At 45.0% G+C, this 19,198-nt stretch overlaps 2 protein-coding genes across 2 annotated transcripts in view; one reads left to right on the top strand and one right to left on the bottom strand.

Moving 5' to 3' along the window:
* NOSIP (nitric oxide synthase interacting protein) overlaps nucleotides 1–19,198 on the bottom strand; it is a 415,999-nt gene that overhangs the window by 373,005 nt on the left and 23,796 nt on the right. The window lies entirely within an intron of this gene.
* The window catches only part of PRRG2 (proline rich and Gla domain 2), a 231,254-nt gene that overhangs the window by 184,459 nt on the left and 27,597 nt on the right, over nucleotides 1–19,198 (top strand). Inside the window, exon 7 of the mRNA XM_086930125.1 lies at nucleotides 1,775–1,933. Within this exon, the coding sequence (XP_086786251.1) occupies nucleotides 1,775–1,933 (159 nt within the window). The remainder of the gene's footprint in view (nucleotides 1–1,774; nucleotides 1,934–19,198) is intronic.

Here is a 19,198-nt window from a genome sequence, read left to right on the forward strand (position 1 = left end):
AGAGAAACGGTGTGTCTCTCGAACTGTGTTCAAATATCTGCAAATGGACGAATTTTGCATTCATCTCCATCCATTATTTATTTCACGACTGTGCTCCAGAGCAGTGCAATAATACTGCATGACTGCCCTCACCCTGTACTAATTTTAGGACTGGCGCCCACAGCTCTGATACATCACAATCCTTACTTACAGGCCCCCCTGTTATTTCAGTTGTAACAACCAACCGCTTTGCGGATGCATTCAAACCCTTACCTTATCCTTGCATGTTGCTGCCATGCTCTTTCAATACTGTGGCCCACACTCCTAGTTCTGCTAGTCTCATTACGGCCTTAGTGCACCCCACACTTTTCCAGGCCTACTTTCTCCCTCTCACTCGCCTTTCTAAAACACACATCCGTACCCCAAAAATGGAAGGATCTTTCATCCGTATATCAGCAAAATGTTACATCTTTATTGTTGCTTGGTTACCCCAAAGTAATGATACTAGGCTCACCAGGCTGGCTTGGCCCATCTGGAATGGAAACTTACATTCTTGTGACCATTGTGTAGACATACGCACTATTGATCATGGTGTAAGAGCCCACAAAGTATCTGAACGTATACAGTACTTACGCTAAAAGTAATGAAGCAATATGCCTCTATCGATGAATATGTATGTAAATGTATAGGCATTTATATAGCGCACTACTTACCCGTAGGGTCCCAAGGCGCTTCGACCGCTGCGAAACCCTTCCTGGCTTCCCTGAGAGATGGTCCCTTATTGGGTATCTCCAGGGTGAGACCAGGCATCCCCGGCGGTCTGGTGGGGCCGTTGGTGAAGATGAGGCAAGCTAATGCCCAGAGTTGCCGAGTGTGATCGCTGATCAGAGTGGGCACCGAGGCGAGAGAATTATCGAGTCCGCTGACCCTGGTCCAGAAACCTGCCGCGCCGGGAATTGAACCCTGGTCCCGGGCCGTCCTCTGCTCTCGGGTCTGCCGCCTCTAACCAGTGAGCCACACTACTTCACATAGTGTGGCTGTAAATACAAGCATGGATACTGTGGAGAAGTGTGGCTCAGGGGTTAGAGGCGGCAGACCCGGAAGCTGAGATCGGCCCTGGACCAGGGTTCAATTCTCCGCCTCGGCGGGTCTTTGGCTAAAAAAATTCCACGGTCTCGATAATTCTCGCTCCGGTGCCTTCTCGACTCACGGGTTCACGCTCTGCGACTCTGGGCAATAGCTTGCTTAATCTCCACAACGGCTCCTCGCGGCGGGATGCCTGGCTTTCACCTTGTGGATACCCTGCCGGGGCCTCTCACAGGGGAATACCAGGACGGGTTCCCTAAGCAAGCGCCAGGATGCCCTTTGGGTGACAGGTTGCGCTATATAAGTACACCTACATTTACATTTACTGTGTGTGCTTCACCGTGCAACCCCTTCTGCATGCCTCACTTCCTTCTGTGGTGATGATAGCTTTCAGTTGGCATAGTATTGTTGGTCTTAGCGTTGAAGCCAGTAATACTCCAAATTCCATGGAGATATGGTGGATTTAGTGATTTGATTTCATGGCATTTCGAAATGACTCACGTGACCTCCCATGATCTTGCATGGACCCTGCCTGTAGACATTGCCTCCAGTGATAAAAGCAAATTGTTAACAAAGGTGGCAACCTGTTCTCAGTACATTGGTAATATTTTAACAATGACCATACTGTTGCCCATAAGCACTGCATGGCCATGGAGAGTGGTGTACGTTTGGCTTTCATTATTCCTTTTTCGTGTTCTGTTGCTTATAGAGCGCCCGTCAGCCTCGTTGGAGTTGTGCCGCCCACTGCAGAAGGTGTACCACTGACTGTACTGCCAGGGTTGGAACCTGATGCACCCGGACTGCCCTCGTATGAAGAAGCACTGGAGGCCTCTGGCACCTACGATGCACCCCCTCCGCCATACCAGAGGTAATTACTGTGTATTAACCTTGTGTAATAACCTTCCCAATTAAGCTGTATGAGAGGTAATTATTATTTAATAGCTTACTCCATCTCCTTCACCATACAAGAGGTGCTAAGTAATACCATCAATACCTGACTGCCATTCTGGAATGAATAACATGTAGTAATTATTCAAACCACTTCGGCTTTCTGTGGGTAGTGTCAGAGGTAACAGTAAGTACCTAGACTCCCCACAACCTTCATTATAATTGTAGTACTAATACCTGTATTAACTACATTCAATGCTTAATTCAAGCCATTGGGGCTCACTGACACTCATTTTTAGGTCGAATCCTCCTAAACAGCACAGCTTTTTTGTTTGCTGAAGACATCTTTGGGACATTGAGAAAGCTTCCCCGAGAATGCATTCTGCCCATTGCTTACTATTGGCTTTGTGGTTTGTAACTCACATTTCTTTGCTTTTTATTTTCTGTCCATATATGTTTTAGGATGTCCTGCTTGAGTTCGTTCTTTCTCTTGCCCAAACCTTTGTTTACTATATCCTTCCGAGATCGCACCTTGTCTAAACTGGCCTTGAAATCTTGTTCTTATCTTGTCACATTTGCTGTACATTTAAACACAAGGGTCAAATGTATGGCTCCGTCTTCTGGATGAGCTTGGGGTTTATTTTTCTTTCAGTGACTTCAAAGTGAGAGCGTTTATAGGAAAGCATGAGGAATGCAGATTACTCTCTCCATGCAGCCAACTTGTGCCACTCCTATGCTCCATTTTACAAGGCTGTAACATAACTCCTACAACAGGCCTGCAGGGTGTAGGTGCATGCCCTAAACAAATATTCATGTTTAGGTTCTTCTTTCAAAGCACTGTTGAATTTTTTATTAATGTGACCCTCTGTAAACAGAAAGATTGTCCGACATTCTCCAGTCAGTGAGTCCACATACCAAACCCTTTTACTAATACCACACATCGGCAAGCCAAAAGGTTAGCCTACACAACTACACTTAATGAGCAATAGCCTCAGTATGGGCAACAGGTGCAGTAGCACTGTGCCATACAAACTGGGACAACACTGATTACTGCTTTCCAGAAAACTACAGACAGGAGCCTGGAAACCCACTACATTATTTATACTACAGCCTCAAACATCCTTCCTATGTTAAAGCATAGTTTTTATACTTTTTGGTGGATGCATATGTTATCAACAATGCAACAGGTGAACATGTTTCACTGAAACAGCCTACCACCAGGGCTGGCTTAAGCACTGCTGGCATCTGGTGCAACACACCATGCTACTTCAATGTGTGCCTCTGTACTCTCCTTTGCACCACTCTTCTCTATGTCAGTGCACTCTACCCTCCTCACTCTACTATGCACCACTGTGTTCTTTGCCACTGCACCATACACCAGTCCAGTCTTAGCCACTCCACTCCACTCCACTCTGCTCCACTGTATGCCACTCGACTCTTTAAAGCTGCACTCTACGCCCCTATTCTGTGCTACTCTGCTCTACGCCACTCCTCTTTACGCCAATCTGCTCTACGCCTCTACTCTATACTCCTGCACTCTACCCTGCACTACTCCACTCTACGCCACATCACTCTACTTTGAAACAATCTATTCTACACAACTAATTCAACGTACCACCACTCCACTCTGTGCCACTCTACATCACTGTACTCTGCATTGTGCCTCTCTGCTCAGCACTGCTCTAAACCACTGTACACCAATGAAAACAACACCTTTTAACTCAAAACCAATGCACTTTATGCCAACTACTCTGCACCACTGCACTTCACAAGCTCTACTCTGCAACACTACACCACTCTGCTTTTGTACACCACTCAATTGTACGCCACTCGACGCCACTCAACTCTGCACCATTCTACGCCTCTCTAGTATACACCACTCTACTCTGCGCCACTGTACGCCACTCTACACTGCAAGACTGCACTCTCAGCCACTGAACTCAATACCACTCTACTCGGCTCCACTGCACTTTGCATCACTGCATGCTAGACCACTGCAGGCTATACCACTCTAAACCATTGCGCTCTAGGTCACTGCACTCTATGCCACTCTATTCTACACTCCATCACTGTACTCTCTGCCACTCTACTCTGCACTGCTCTGCTCTGCACCACTCTACTCTGCCACTGTACTATACACAACTGCAGTCTACTCTGCAGCACTCAACTCCACGTCATTCTACTGCACTCTATACCACTACTCATCACTGGACTCCACTCTAATCTATTCTGCACCACACCACTATACACCTCTTCACTCTACCCTGAACCACTCCACTCTACGCCACTTCACTCTACTATGAATCAGTCTTTTCTATGCCACTGCATTCTACTCTACATCACTCTACCCTTCACCACTGCACGCTAAGTCAATGCTCTCAATAACACTTTACTCAAAACCAATGCATTCTAAGCCAATCTACTCTACACCACTGCACTTCACGCCCCTTCACTCTAGGCCATTCTACTCTACAATACGCCACGATGTGACCCTCAACTCCTCTCTATGCCATTTTACAATAGTTTTCCACTGAACTCCCTCTATTCCACTGCATGCCACTTTACTCCACTCTATTCTATGGCACTGCTCCACTCCACTGTACGCCACTTCACTCTACACCATACTACTCAACTCTACTTTACACAACTCTACGCCGCTGCATAACACTCCACTCTACTTTATTTTACAACACTCCACGCCAGTGTCCTTTGCCACACTAACTTTTAGCCATAGTGAACTGCACCCACGCTGGTGTGCAGCATGGCTAAACCATATTAGCAACGCCAATAGCTCTTGCATTGGCAAGACTTGTTGGCTTTGCCAATGTTTGTTGAGGACCAGCACTTATTTTTCCTCATCAGACATTTGCCTATAGCAAACCAGGGAAAAACAAGCATAGCAGAAAAAAGTAGAAAGGGAGAAAAAAGAGAAGGAAAAAAAGTCAAAGGAAGAAAGCAGGAATTTGCTTGCGTTAGATGAGGGTTAGGGCATGTTTGATAAAGGATGGCAGAGTCATGAGGTTAATTTACGACTACACAGCCCAGATATTCGGTGCGCTGACATTTAAAAGTACTGACAAGGGTTTTTGAGCAGAGCTTTAGACATCATCACTCTTTCAACTACAACTTAAAGTGAAACCGCCTTTACAGCGCATCATTTACCACGGCAGTACCTTAACACTCCATGCCTTTACCGCACATTGCCTTTACCATGCATGTCTTTACCACAAATATGCTGTTACCGCTCATGCCTTTACAACAAAAATGTAAGTAGATAAGTGAAAATATATATATATTAGCTCCAAACTCGTCTCTGCAGGAAACAAGGACAATATATTTATATATATATATATATATATATATATATATATAATCTCCAAAACAACTGTCTTTGTTGTTGTTATTATTATTATTATTATTATTATTTTGGAATTTTTACTGCGCAAATACCCGAAGGTGTCTCGGCGCATGTGAGGGCTAGCGGGACCAAAACAACAGAATTTACTGATTGAACAGCCATGTCTTTAAAAGCCTGCGGAAACTCATCAAGTTAGGGGCGTTTTTGATAGTAGGTGGCAAAAGATTCCAGAGTTTTGGCGCAGCAACTAGAAAGCGTCTGTCTCCCCAAATTGCCGTTCTTGTGCGGGGTACCGGTAGGAGGCAAGTGTTAGCGGATCTCAGCGACCTTTTAGGGTTGTACAGCTGAAAAGCCTCAGTCAGAAACTTGGGTCCGGCGCCATGCACTGCCTTATAGGCAATGCAGAGGGTCTTGAATTTAATTCGGCTCTCTACTCTAAGCCAATGAAGCTGGCGAATGGCGAGAGTAGTAGGCTGGCGGTGGGGAATGTCTAAGAGAATTCTAGCAGCCGCGTTCTGTATAGACTGTAGTTTAGATAGCACACGTTTCTGGGAATTGAGAAATAGGGCATTTCCATAATCTATTTTGGAAAACACCAAGGTGGTTACTAGGGTCTTCCCAGCTGAAATAGGGAGGTAAGGCAGCAATTTCTTGATTTTTTTTTTTTAGAATAAAAAAGGCAGATGACACAACCTTGTTGACATGAAGGTTGAATGTTAACTTGCTGTCAAAGATAACTCCCAGGTTCCTCGCCTTTTCCACTGGGACAGGTGGAAGGCCCAACTGGTTAGGCCCCAAATGGAGGACCATTCTGGGGAGAGATTGCCAAAGGTCATAACCTCGGTTTTGTCCGAGTTGAGCCTCAGGCAGTTGGAGGACATCCATGTACTAACAGCAAGCATAGCCTCCTGGAAATTGGCTGCCACCGCTGTGCCATCCTTATGGATTGCCAGCACCAGTTGGGTATCGTCTGCATAAGATGTTAGTCGCACCCCGTGGGCCTTTATTACCCTCGCTAAGTCCGCTACGTAGATGTTAAATAGCGTGGGACTTAGCGAGGAGCCCTGTGGAACTCCACAAGGTTGTGCAGAGACGGGAGAATAGAAATTACCCAACTTAACTGTCTGGGTACGGTCGGCCAGAAAAGATGAAATGAGGTCTCTGGCCGTGCCGTTTATCCCCAGAGCTGTGACACGGTCGACCAAAATGGCATGGTCGACCGTGTCAAATGCTGCGGACAGGTCCAAAAGAATCAGGATGGCTGCACCTCCCTGGTCCATGATGGCTCTAATCTCATCTGAGGCTTTTATTAGAGCAGTCTCGGTTCCATGTCCTTTCCTAAAGCCAAACTGCGATTCGTCTAGAAGTTGGTGAGTATCGACGAACTCTGAGAGTTGTTTATTCATCAGTGCTTTGCATATTTTGGCAGGAAAGGGGAGACAAGCAATGGGTCTGTAACTGGCCACAGCAGTGGGATCCAAGGACGTTTTTTTTTAAAAGATGCTTAATTACTGCCTTCTTCCACGGGGCAGGATAGTAGCCAGTTTGAAAGGCGATGTTACAGATTTCCATAAGTGGGCGAGAAATCACCTCACTTAGATTAGCCATCACTGAAGGAGGACAGGGATCCAAGGGAGAGCCAGACTTGGTAGTGGAAATAAGTCTGCTAATTTGATCTTGTGTGGTGGGAGCAAATGAAGAAAGTTGGTCATGGTCTGTCGCAGGTATTTCCTTGCTGCTGACCGTGGATCTTGTCCCTACATCCCCGGCAAAGGATGAGTAAATATCTGCCACTTTGGTGATAAAAAAGGTGGATAGGGGGGGAGGAGCCAAGATGGCGACCTGAACGGACGCGCAGCCTTCGGCTCCGCCGGCCCCGGAATCCCGCACCACGATCCTGCTTGCCCGGCTACCCAGTTTTGGTGCTAAAAGGTGCGGGAGACGGAGCTGCTGCTGCCGGTGCTTCGCCGGCCTCTCCACCCGCCCGGGTTCGGATGCTGTGGACGGACGTGCCCTGGCCCGAGACCCAGCTTCTTCCGCGGCGCCCTGCTGCCCTCGCGCCCCCTCCTGCAGCAGCTTTGTGACGGTGGGTGAAACGGCTGGACGGAGCTTCCTTGGGTGATTGCGACCAGCGTACTGCCTGCCGACGGGGACCGCAGCACACTTTCCGGGCTCCATGGTGCTGGTCGGCTTGGGCGCCTCGCCAGTGGGACCTTTGTTCTTGGCCGCCATTTTATTGCTCCTTGCTCCGGGTCCCTCTGGCTGACGACGGCTGCCCCAGCCCTGATCTGCGGACCCCCCCGAGCAATTGTCGGCCCCCGGATTATCCTCTGAGAAGGGCGGCCCTTTGCTGACCGCTGGGTGATCGGCAACCGCCTGACCGCGTCCCGCTGCTTCCCCCCCTGCCTCTCCTTGCACTGGGCTGGACAGAATTTACGATGGCGCAGCAGATGGCTGCCTGCTGCAACGCAGTCTACACAGCCCCCCGTCACAGCAGCGAGCTCTCCGGCGTGAAAGGGATCGTAGCAGCACCTCCCCACGAGTCTGCGAACATGGGGTCTTTGCAGCCCACATTCACCCTTGCCGACGTCGTTGCAGCCCTGGGTGAGGTGCAAATGGAGATGTGGGACATCGGTAACGCGCTGGGGGCACGACTCGATGCCTGCTCCCGAGAATCCAGCCTGGAGCAGGGGCATTGTCTTCGACAAGACTCCGGACGGGAGTTGTTACAGCCTGAAGCCGCAACATTGTTTCGTGAGGTTGCAGTGGAAGATATTGTAGCCATCGCGGGAGCCGATAATGGTCTGTTGCCTCTCACTGTTACCAACAATGACACAGTGTATCTCCCTTGCTCCACGCAGAACCGTGTGCAGCAGTGTGAGAGATCATGGCCTGGGCTACCAGTGTTTTGTTCTCCTGCTTCACCACCGGCATGCTTGCCTTGGATTTGCTTTGTACTGCTTTGCGACTGGTACGGCTGGACTGTGTCAGAGCGGACTGGGACTGCGGTGGGCTCTTTTCCTGTGATCGGACGCCATTCTTCCTTCGACCGTGCGCCTCCCCCCTCCCTCGAGCGGTCTTCCTTTGTTCTCCTGCACTGCACCGGACTAGCGAGCGGAGGGGGTGAGAGACTGAGCCCCAGAACTGGCCAGGGATGAGGGACTTTCTTTGTTTAATTCCCGGGCGGGTGTGTGGAGGTAGGGTGGACCCTGAACTTGGCTTGCTTTATTGCTTATTACGTATTGATTCACTCCCCACTGTATTGCTTGCTGCAGCTTTATTGATGTTGTTATTGGGGTGGGGATTGATTATTGGACTGGCGGAGCTTGCGCGCATGTTTAATTGACCCTCCTCCCGGATCTTTCTTAGGGACGTTCAGGGACGGGGTTCCTGTTCTTACTCCCTATGTCATTGGAATTAGTTCTTTACTCTTACTTTCACTTTCGCTTTCTCTTCTTCCTCTTTTCTCCTTTCTTCCTATATTTCGGGTTTACGGGGCGACAGACACTCTGCTAGGGGGGGGTCAGCCATAGCCTCTGCATGTGTGTAGGGTGGGGGGTTTAATTATTAGTTGAGTTTTTTCTTTCTATGGTTCCATTTTTGCTTTTTTTGATTTTCCCTTCTTTCTTAGGCCCGTGTTGGTATGCTGGGGGATGGGTGGTGGCGCCATTGGAGATGGGTAGTTGGGTCAGCTTCCTGTGGTCTTACTATTCTGTTGCCATCCTCTGGTCGGGACTTGCATGTTGTGAATTGCTCAGCTAGCCATGGATGTTTTTGTCGAGTCCCGCCTACATGGACCTTGCTTTTTCTTTTTCGTTGCTTGAGTGCGGAGCAGTATGACCTGACCTTATTCTTGGCGCAAAAAAAAAGACTTTGAAAATTAACCTACATTGCTCTTGGGCCTAGGTATGACGGCGCTTTCCAGTCTACTCTTGTATTGCAACCATTGTCGTGCCGCATCACCATGGCGTCGTATTGTATGCACCAGTGCTAAATGTGTGACCGTGGCCGGCCGGATGGTTGTGGGCCCGTATTTGTACTGTCTTTTAGCACAATAAAGGTTTTCAAAAATTAAAAAAAAAAAAAAAAAAGGTGGATAGCGTATTACAGAAAGGCTGGGAAGGTTCAACTCCAGGACCCGAGGGAGGAGTAGATAGGGAGGTGACCACCGAAAACAATTCTCTAGCAGAGTTCCTGGCGTTGTCTATCTGGGTCGAGAAAAAGGTCGTTTTTTGAGCAGTGATAGCCTTTTTATATATTGTCAAGGCATCTTTGTAGGATTGCTTAGCTATGGGGCAATAGGATTTCCTCCAACGTCTTTCTAGGTTCCTACAATGTTGTCGGTGGAGTCTGAGCTCTTCTGTATACCATACCGCCGACGGAGATCTTCTGTTAGGTCGAATAGACTTTTCCAGGGCTACCTGATCAGCAGCGTTCCTGATCCAATCTTGGAAATCGGAAGCTGAAGGGACAAGGTTGGATCCTCTTGTAGAGGAGGATAGTGTCAAGATGTCTAGCATCTGAGGGATATCAGCAGTCTTCCAGGCGCGAGTTCCTACCCTGCTGGGTGGCCTGGAGAGGGGAAGATTAACCGGCCAAATATGAATACCGAAAATAATTGCCCTGTGATCAGTCCATGTAAGGGGCAGAATGTCTTGTACAGAGATGAGAGGGTTATTGGTGAACAAACCATCTAGTGTGTGTCCTGCCTGGTGGGTGGTTCCCTTTACCAATTGCTGACGTCCTAGGGCTAGGAGATCAGCAGTGAGTTGAATGGTGTCGTGATTTCCCTGTTCCTCCAAAGGGAAGTTAAAATCTCCCAGTATCGTGTAATCAGTCGAGCCTATAATGTAATCATTTAGCTCTGGGAGCCAAGAAAAGAGTTTCGAGGTCCAGGAGGTCGGTATAGCAGAATACCTTTGAAAGTTTGTTTACAATTGATGTTAATAACAAAGGATGCCGCTTCACACTTAATGGATTGAATGGGGTCAAGCGTAGTGCGGTACTGATTTTCATAAATGATAGCGAGTCCTCCCCCTCTTCCTATTTGTCTGTCATGTCTCACAACACTGTATCCATCAGGAGTAGCCTGGCAAAAGTCTGGTCCTGAGCCCGAGTCTCCCCAGGTTTCGGTGGCAAAGAGAAAATCAAGATCGTGAGCAATGATGAACTCACTGATATCCAGACTGTGGCATGGAAGGGAGCGCGTGTTGATAAGCGCTGCTCGGCAGCCATGGAAAGAGGTGATGTTCACGTCCTGTGTTTCCCTTCCATGGGAAAGAACGGATGCGAACCCAATTTGAGTGCTCAGTTGGTATTTTTATTTTCTTTGCCTTCAAACCCCCATGTCTGCCATAAAAAAATACATATATATATTCAAAATCAATTTCGGCGGTTTCCCAGCCACTCAATGGCGGCGGGCTCGAGCGAGAGGGCGATCCTCCGAAAAGGTTATTAGTGCGCAAACCTTTTAAATCCAGAATAGGAGCAGACTCGAGCCCAGCTTCGTGGTGCGTGAAGATTTTATTCACAACAAAATTGCCCAAACACCCGACGCGTTTCAGTGCAGCCGCACCTTGGTCACAAGTAAAGTAGTTTTGTTTGTCAATACATTTAAAGTGTTCAAAACATAAAAAGTGAAGTAGGACTACCTGTCCCAACACACGTGACCTTGTGTTTTCACCAACTTGGACTTTTAAAATGCTGTTTTCCAACTTCCATCCCTCACTACGGGATGAGATACTCACCTAGTTAGCCAGGGAGATGCTTGCTGGGACCTGTAGTTCACCAACGTGGGTGGCAGCAAGGCTCTGATGATAGACTCAGCTGGACTGCGGCTACTAATGTGGGAGTGTTCGAACATTTTAAAAGCTGATTGGAGGGAAACCTTGTTGTTTAAAAGGCATATCACAAAGGCATACTCGCCGAAAAGCGTCATGCCAATTGCTCCAATAAAGATCTTTCCTGGTATCCACGCTGATATATATATATATATATATATATATATATATATATATATATATATATATATATATATATATATATATATATATATATATGTAGGGCCTGAAACTAGTTCACCAGGGAAACGCTGGGTCATATACTCTAGGAGTCAGATCGGCTAGGGGAGTGAATAAACTAACCTTTTTCCCACTAGTCAGATATTTTAAACCTCTTTTTAGGCTCAATAAAACCCACTTCAATTACTATCAGCATAGGTGTTTAGGAACATCAAACTATTAGTTCTCCCACATGTGTTGGTCGTAGCACGCCCCTTTCCGTAGCAGGCTTGGGAGGAACCCTATGATGAAGCATGCCATCAAGGGGTAACCTTGGTGGGTGATGGTTACTTAAAAGGAAAACCTTTTCCTTTCCACGACGAGGTTGTTGTTTTTTCCTTTTGTTCTTCTCTTCATGGAGGGACTATTTTTGGTTATTTATAAATAGTTCGAGGACGAGTCCGCTTCTTTCTCCTTTACCGCCCCCATTATTTTTTAGGACTCGCCTATCCCATTTCGCAAGGAATGGATAGTCGAGAATTATAGGAGGCAAAAAAGTTCTCAAACCATCGGGCGGATTTCAAACAGTTCACGTGAACACAAGCACGCGCAATTCCCCACATCAAAGCCATCAGCCTCCCTCCCACAGGCTTCCCCAGCATGCGCAGTGCGTGCTGGCCTCAATTCTCCTCCCCCTAATTGCTTTCACTGTCAAGGCCACTTCAAATGGATCCTTTCCCGGCCGCTTTTTTTTTATTCTTTCGGCGATGTTCTTGTTACATTTATCAGCCCGCAAATCGTTCCTTTTAGTGGTCCGTGCCTCCATTGCAGGTATCTTGTTAATGTTTACTTTGCGCCGTGGCTGCCGGTTGTCAGTGCTTGTTTTATCACTGGTGTCTTTGGCGTGAGCATTGCACAGAAAACAGTTTTTTTTAAAGATATTTATTTAACCCCTGCTGCACTCTGGGCTCCGATTGCGGATTTACAAGGGCGGATATGTCTTTCTGTGACCGGCTCCATCCCAAAGTATGTATGCGTTCTTCCTACTCGGCAGCAACATTGCTAATTCACAAACCAATTTTATTAACAGTTTTCCTTTCTGAAGTAAATGTTGGGGCCTCAATAAAAGGAGCCATGTTGTTCATCGCCACATCTTCCTTTCAAGCACAGCAGATTCAAAGGCAGAACCGAACATTCCTAGATGCAGCACAGTTGGTGTGGGGCCTAAAACATGCTTTTCAGAAGTATCCGATTAATTATTCTAATAAGCTTCTGAAGTTCAGACTATTACAACCTCCATCCCCCGCTGTTTCAACTGCAAGTCTGATCTGTGTTTGTCACGTATGACTAATGACAAACTCTTTCTTGCTAGGCAACTGGTAACACTTAGTAACTTGAGGAGATATGAGGAGATCCGGCAATCAAGCTCTGGCGCGCATAAGGATTTTACTGCCGTGGGGGTTGTTATTCGCGGGTATGTAGAATGCATTGTGAACAAACAAAATCCTTTGGCCGGCGCACGGCATCGGCTGTTCCATTTCTAAATCCAAAATGGACTGCAAGAATAACATAATTTAGATTTTTAATTTGAGACCTGCTTTACGATTACTCTTCTCGCAGTAGCATCATATTTACATATGAACTTTAAAATGGTAATGCATGTGAATCTTACTCCTTTCACCCACGTATGTAAAACCACTGGCAGCGCTAACATTCAGAGGGGCTGCTTATAAAAGAGAAACCTTTTAAAACGTTTTATATGAAACCGAAATTAGTGCTTGCCAAATTCCTCAGTCTTGTGTACATGTCCAAGCAATGGAAAATCAAATGCATAAGTATACGCAGTGAGTACACGTCTTATTCCTGTGCACAAAACTCCAGTCTTTATTTTAACTCTGACTACAGAGGTGGCTTACCTTTGCCCTACTTTAGCCTACTTGTTTATGTGCCTGCGACATGCCCAATCAGGAGAGTTGAGCCACTTCAAAGGCCCAGAAGTAGGATACAGCTACCATTGTTTAGAAAACGCATTCTTTTTGTCCTTGATAATGTTATGATAAGAAAAAGCATAAGACCACTGTAGGACTTATCAGTACTGACTTAACATTTTGACAAGGAGTGGAAGGTGCAGGTGATGAGGCCTCCATCAGGCACTGTATAATGGTTTAAGAAGTAAGTGCAGACAGTATGTTCTTGACAAAAAAAGCACATGGCTTCTGGGCCCAAGGTCTCACTCCAGCTAGGTGACCTGCAGGGTCTAGCATCTGTTTAGTCAGCTGGGCCCTGTTAGATTCGGGAGTCCTTCTGTGTGTGTGTCCCTGAACAGATACCTGTAAACAAATTTAAGAAGCTAACCCTCTTCTGACGCAGAACTTTACACAAACTAAAGAGCCGAACTCTATTCAATAAATCTAAAAAGCCTCTTGTCGGCCTAAGGGGAAAATAATAATTTGCTTTAAAGAACTCTCACCCACCGGGGTACTCCTTGGTGATATACTTCATCAATTATAAGTTTGCATATACTAAAAAGAAAAAGTAACTGAGTAGCGCAGTACTACCTTGAAAGTACTGCTGTAATTAACCAAAATTTAAAAATAAAGAAATATGTAAAATACATTTAAAATAGTCTGTACTACACTAAATTTTACAATTTTCATTTTTTTGCATATTAACTTAAAATAATATAACACCCATACGGCCACTCACACACCTAAGCTGCCACTCACATTACCACTCACTCACCAATACAGCTACTCACACATGCCCCCGTAGCAATAGAACCTTTGCCGTATTGTGTATACCTTCGCAGTAGCTCTTTACATTTTTACATTACTTACTACTGAATCTTTACGAAAGCATGATCTTTTAGTGTGCTTTTTAATATTTTTATATTAAATTTAGCAATACACATAGCCCGTACGCTAGAATACGGTTATTACTCCTATCGCACTTAACCTTCAAACTCCTATACTTTAGCCCAGCCACTAATCCAATTTACGTACAGCATACTATCTTTCTATTTGAACACTGCACTATTTTTATGTGCGTACAGTCGCATTCCTTCAGCTTAATAATAGACATCACTTTTATGGAACACGAGCTAGCATCTGCTGTTGCAAGACCGCATGTGTCTCACTTGCAACTGGCGCCATGCCACGTTAATTCGTTTCCTGCTCTGTTGTTAAACACAAGTGTTAAAACTCTCGCAAAGGAACTTCAGTGGCCGTCTCACTAGCACCATCTCAGCTTATTCTAGTCATAAACATTCCAAAATCTACATCTCACCCTCACCAGTACCCTCAACAAACATCCCCTTTATATTAGTAGTCTCTCCTCTTCCTCTTTATTCCTGCAATACCTCACATTTAAATAACATTTATCCTCCATATAACTACAATTCCAAGCTGCTGTAGTTTACTTACAGCATACTTCCTTTAACCATCTCTAGCGTATACTTCTGCTGCTCCATAGAAGACTACAAGTCAGTCGTAATATGCTGTACCATCTCCTCAACACTGTCGTTCAACTATGCTTCGGTGCCTCTTTTCACACTCATAAAGCTTCTCATCAAACAACAAGTCTGTACCTCTGTCCCTTGTTAAAAAACACCATGTAACAAACATTCTACTAGCGTAATGTGTGCTTTTCTTATTGTCGTACTCCTGTAGCAATAACTGCTATGCCGTTTTTATATATGCTTTTTATGTGCATATTTGCTTGCTCATTTAAATAGTAAGCATAGTTTGTTGTGTACTTTTCAATAGTATTATATTACTTTACAGGAAAACACATATATTATGTCCGTGCACTTAAGTTTTCAACTGCTTCTGTCATAATGCAACACGTGCCTCTTTGCTAAACTTCTTCTGCTAATTCTGTCATCAAAATACAGTACTTTAGCGTATTATATACGTATTTGCTGTATGTGTTTCCCTATTCCGTTCAGTTTGCAGTGGTTTGTATTTTAGGCGCAAAATCTGTGCCCCTGTAGTCTACATCTGCCATGCCTTCCATTAAACTACAATTACATGCGTCACCTCTGCGCTCCTGCAGCCTCTGATGAACCTTTTCATCAATTTAAAAGTTAGTACCTCCAACTCCACCCTCCAACTCCACCCTCCAACTCCACCCTCCATCACTCGGGGGCACCACCACATCCCTCGGGGGCACCACCACATCCCTCGGGGGCACCACCACATCCCTCGGGGGCACCACCACATCCCTCGGGGGCACCACCACATCCCTCGGGGGCACCACCACATCCCTCGGGGACACCACCACATCACTCTAGTACACCACCACATCACTCTAGTACACCACCACATCACTCAGCCCAACCACATCACCACTCAGGACCACAGCAGCACTGTCCTTGCTTGCTACTAACAAGCATTGCCATAGCCAATAGGACTCGCATTAGGAAAGTGTAAGCTGTCAGCTTTGTAAGTAACAATGCTATTAATTTATATATTTACAAAGCCTACACACATTAAAAAAAATTGTCATTTACAATACCAATAGCTCACACTTTCCTAATGCGAGACCTATTGCATTGCAAATGCTTGTCTAATAAGAACGTCACCTATGCATTTTATTTTTGAGTGGCAAGATTTTTCTCTTGTCAACATGTCTTTTAGACAACATACCAATGTCTTATCTGTTTGAGTGGAGGTGTCCGGAGAACATATCTGCATATAACTATGTTGCAGCTGCAAACACCTTCAATAATTGATTTTTCTTTTTTATTTTAGTTTGAATTTTTTATCATTTTTTCGTAAATGTTGGGTTTGACAGTATTCTGAATGAAATAGTCATATTGGCAATGTTTTCAAACCAGTAATTGTGAATCTTTTGAATCCTTACAGTCCAATCTAAGCTGAAAAAGACATTGATTTCACCTGGATATGAAAAGGGGCTATGGAGGGTTACACATAAGCATGTTTCAACTATCAACAAAAAGACTCCTCCTTCTAGGGAGGTGGAACCTTTTTAAAACAACTGGTTAAAATATCAAGTTTTAAGCCAACAAACCCCTTGAGTTTTACGTTCTCTTTGGACACGTTCACAACATATTTGACGTTGAACCTTTTGAAGGTTAGCACTGAAAAAAAAACAAATGTATAAGCTTGTTTGGCACCATTGAAACATACAAAATAATTAATCATTGTGATGCATGTATGTATTGGTATTTACATTGCACATATTTAGGTGGGAAGCAATGAAGTATTGAACATAATGTGGGGGGTTGGAAGACTATATTATTTTTGTGTACATCAAGTGGGAATTACACAACTACAATTAACACATCACATATTGTCGCGTTCTAATCCAGGACCCCGATCAATACTGTGACCTTATGCCCCTATACGGCTATAATCCATTTGTACCCCTATAATGGCATAAACGATCAAGAGCGATATTTCAGAAACTCGTCTCTGGCCTAACACGATCAGAGCCACATTTCAGAATCTCTTCCTCTGCAGCTCATTAGAGCAGATGACACAGCAGAAGCCACTATCTAAGATTCCTAGATTACACTCCAAGTTCTTAAACAAGATAAAGCTCAGCAACCTGGGAAAGCCCCGCTTGCTATGTTTTGATTAGTAATAGAACTCTAATGAGCACTAAGAGACGATCACTTCCTAGTGACATCTTTATTGACGTCTTATGTCCAAAAACTTACGTCAAACAAAGCACCTTTCAGGTATAAATATTACCAACGTTGCCTTAAGCAAACGCTGTCTCAACGACATCGATGATAGCGGTGGTGAATATAGGAGCAGAACAGCTGTCCCTTGCAGAGCCCAGCAGATACAAGCTGCCCACGGACGCTGCCCCTCCTCCTCCTCGACGCGCTGAGAGAGACGCTGTCTTTTCTCTTGCCGAGAAAATCCAGCTCCTGCTTTTCCAGCCTACTCTTGCGAGTGACTGGGATATAGAGTCCTGGAAGGAGATACAAGACCTCCAACATTCTATTCCAGAGGTATGGTGTTGACTAAACCCTTAGAGAGAATTCTTGAAGCAAACCTTGGCAAAACCAACTTAACTAAAACTGCTACTTACTTACTCCCTCCCAAGTATTAGGCTTAGGTCAGGTACACTGGGGTAGGCGTAGTTCGAAGCACCAGTTGAGTACGTTAGCCTAATGTATATATGAATGTATATATTTTATTCATTTTACCATTGTATGGCTAAGAAACCATATCAATGCTTTTACAGTATTATTTCGCAATCCTCATTTTACTGTACGCACTTTTTATAATAACTAGTCTTGCAATTGTGGCAATTTATTTCTCTTGCATGAGAAGAAAGACTGTTCAGTAAATAATACCTTTTTATTGAAAACGCCCGTCTCTCTATTTCTCAGCATCTTGGTGAAAGTAATCTGCACAACTGACTGAGTAAAATAACTGTCTATTGTTTCACACGACTCTAGAGATTGACTCTTATTCGAAGGAGCAAAGTTGTCATGTTTATGCGGTTGTTGGAAAACTAAATCCCTTCTTGTCTGTACCAGGGAAGCTGATCACTTCCTATTCAGTCAAGAAAGTTTCCAGTGACCTCTGAGCTAGTTGGTACAAACCCAATTAAGTTTAGCATAGTCAGTAGAGACCTGGAAGACCGCACTTCTACGTCTATACTACTGTTTGTTATTCCAATGCGCAGGGCCTATAGGGAAAATAGGAACTACACTACAATATCAAATTTGTAGGCACAGTGTGACGAAGTTATTTGCCCAGAATCAGAAAATGTTGAGTCAAGTGCTGAGGCTGAGATTCGAATCTGTTTCCAAGTTCGCAGTTCTAGCCTCCACGCCCCATCTTTTTCTAAATTAAAGCAGTTTACCTTTTTACATTGGACCTCTTTGTTTTGATACACACCTTTAAGCAGATATCCGTTGAGGGAGACCGGACTTGTACCCTTAAAGTTGAAACCTTAAAATTAGGCTACAAGTGACTAGTATATTTAATATAACTAACTTGACATTTTCTGAACCGTTAAAATAATGATAATGCAAAAGCAAGAGAACCCGTGTGACTGAGCATAAAGCGTTTATACATGTCAACACAGAGTACTAAACAAAGTCAAAGCGTACTTTTGCAGGGCAACCGATACCACGAACAGTCCAATAAAAGTTAAATAACACCAAACTTAAGATTTAGATTACAAATACAAGGTGGGCATGGCCTGTGAGGCAACATGGGGAATACACTTGCCTAAGCTCTGGATGTATTTCCACTTATCTGTTCTAATCTGTCTTTCTATTATAACCCCCTTAGTTAGAAAAGTTATTCTCATCGGCCAGTGTCTGGAGTGATCCTCGCACAGTGAGGATCCAAAGTAAATCTGGTCTCCTGGTTCAAGGTTGGGTGGCCCACCTACAGGTCCAAAAAAGGATCAGCCTATGTCTGTCCCGGAGGCATCCGGTTACACAGCAGGTTACACAGCAGGAACAGCTTGCATTACCTTTTGGTTTCATTATGGGGATAGACAATACCCAATCACAGACCCAAAGTAAACTGGATACATATGCTAGAAAGGCCATGATGGATGCCAGAACTAGGGCAGAATCTGACCACGACCTGGGGTAATCCAGTATTTAGTGCCCTGCGAATTGTACAGGCCATAAAAGACATGTATATCGCACTAGAATCCGAAAAGGGGGTGGTGGACCTAGATGTTGCCCTGTTGAGACAAGACCTGAGGAAAGTGGCAGAAAGAGTCACAGAGACCCAGCCTACGATCTTAGAGTTGGAAGACTCTTTCACACAGACAACCTTGCAGTGTCTGAACATGGCTACAAAAATACTTGAATAAATAATAGAAGTGGCAGATGGATGGACAAGTTAATATAACCTCATCAATGTCCCAAAAGGGATAAAAGGTA

Source organism: Lissotriton vulgaris, chromosome 7 (assembly GCF_964263255.1).
Source record: "Lissotriton vulgaris chromosome 7, aLisVul1.2, whole genome shotgun sequence".
NCBI classification, from domain to species: domain Eukaryota; kingdom Metazoa; phylum Chordata; class Amphibia; order Caudata; family Salamandridae; genus Lissotriton; species Lissotriton vulgaris.